This window comes from Buceros rhinoceros, unplaced genomic scaffold (genome assembly GCF_000710305.1).
Source record: "Buceros rhinoceros silvestris isolate BGI_N320 unplaced genomic scaffold, ASM71030v1 scaffold8094, whole genome shotgun sequence".
NCBI classification, from domain to species: Eukaryota; Metazoa; Chordata; class Aves; order Bucerotiformes; family Bucerotidae; genus Buceros; species Buceros rhinoceros.
The window spans coordinates 1-1918 of NW_010409977.1; the positions used below are offsets into that span (position 1 = coordinate 1).

General features: G+C 56.2%; 1 protein-coding gene across 1 annotated transcript in view; it reads left to right on the forward strand.

Annotated features, from left to right (window-relative positions):
• Window positions 1–393: 393 nt before the first annotated feature.
• Window positions 394–1918, forward strand: part of ERMN (ermin, ERM-like protein) — a 3242-nt gene continuing 1717 nt past the window's right edge. The window contains exons 1-2 of the mRNA XM_010135424.1: window positions 394–595; window positions 926–1012. Of these exons, the coding sequence (XP_010133726.1) occupies window positions 394–595; window positions 926–1012 (289 nt within the window). The remainder of the gene's footprint in view (window positions 596–925; window positions 1013–1918) is intronic.

A 1918-nucleotide genomic window follows, 5' to 3' on the forward strand; every position in this document is an offset into this window, starting at 1 on the left:
ATGCTGAAAGACCCGCTCTCCCCGCCAGCACAAAGGAGTCCTTGCTTTGGATTGTTTGTTTATGTAAATTAAAATGGTGCATTTAATTATGCAACGGGACAAGCCCCAGCAACAAGCGAGGTGCTGATTGGGTCACCCCATGGCCGGAGCCTGCTGGCAAGCCCTCGGCACGTCTGACGGTGTGACCGCGGAGCCCGCTCTGCCACAGCGCCCGCCACAGAGGAGACGCACGGTGACCATCCGCTCAGGGGAGCGAAAGCCCCGGGGCAGGAGGGGTGAGGACCGGCACTCCCCACCCAGGGTGCAGGAGTGGGGCCGTTGGCGGGCACGGCCCTGGTCGTCGGGCACAGCACGGCCCTCAGCATGACAGAAGAAGTCCCAGCGGCATCCAGCATGCCTGAGTGCAACGGGAGCATAGCTGCGGAGAAGGGCCCGTGCCAGGTCATCGGTGTCATCGATGAAGCTGCAAAATCTGTCGGGACGGTTCCCTATGCGAACGCAGACTCAAGCCCTGATGCGTCACCTGAAGAAGAAAGCCCAACGGAGAGCAGAAATTCGTTGTCAGGGGATTGCGATGGAGAGAAGCAAAGCGAAGGTAAAGTATGAGACAGCCTTTCCTTACGGGTTTGACAGAAAAGCTCTGTCTTATGTATCGCCTTGCGAATGGGATGTTCTGGGTGTGTTAGCCAAAACTGCCAGCCTAAGGGGGCTGTACCAGTGACTCAGAGCAAGTCGGGGTACCGCAGAGTCAGGGACACGGCTGAGTCAGCAGTCACACAGGACACGAGGACAAGAGCGTAACTAAAGAAACAAGCAATTTTTTAATCTGCTCTGAAAATCTGCTACCACTCTGCAACCGGTAAGAGCTGATTATCGTCACTAACTGCTTCATCGGTCCATTCCTTGTGCTCTGTGTTTCCCAAAGAAAAGCGAGGGGAAAACGATGGGACGCTACAGCAGGGACCAGCTGACACCCAGGACATGGGGATGGCCGGCCGGGAATCGGAGGAAGGTAATGGAGCGCGCTGCGTGCTGTGAGGCTCCCCGAAGCGTAGCGATGAGTGGCCTCCAAAGGCGGTGACGTGCCGGTGGTTATTAGTCCTTTTGGAGGCAGTCAGACCCTTGCCCGGCGAGAGCAGTGAGGCACTGCTCATCCATAGACTTGCCTCGCCTTACAAAACTTCTCCATGACCATGGGGTATCACACACCGTGGCGTCTGTGACGGGGGGGTCTCCAACAGCCTCGTGAGGCTGGGAGATGCGTTATCTTCTGCTCCGTGCAGGGATGCTCGGAGGACACCCTCAGGCTGTCAGTCAGAAATGGGCGGCCTCAAAACCCAAACCCTTCTCCTGCCTGATTTACCAAGCGTCTAAACCCCCCTGGCACCCGAGGATCCAGCAGAAAACCCTTCCAAATATCTGCTCCTGGGTCTCTCTACATGTTCCTGGGTGAAAACGGTAAGAACCAGCTGGAACCAAGGGTGGACCTCGCAGGGGAGTGAACGCTGCCCATCCCTAGCAGCAAGTTAGGACGTATCGAATATACATACACACATGGATGGACATACTGGATTATATTGTGCACAATGCAGCCACTCCTCCGAAAAGGAGGAGTGTTTTACTGAGTATTACAGTTACGTCTCTCCGTGGGTGGGCTTTCGGCATTGCTACCCTTCTATGTTTCCCACCATGGGCTCTTGCCCAGCTTGGTGGCCATGGGACGAGGGTCAGCTGGGCCGTGGGCTGCTGACGATGTTCTCCCCACCACTGACCCATGGGCCTGCCCCGGTGCCTGTCCATGCTGGATCCCATTTGTCATTTATGCGCCTGCCTGGCCACAGTGAGTTGTCATTTTCTGTACGTTGACTGCCACATAAATGTGAAAGCCCTCCCCAGAGAAGAGCAGGTTAATGACCCT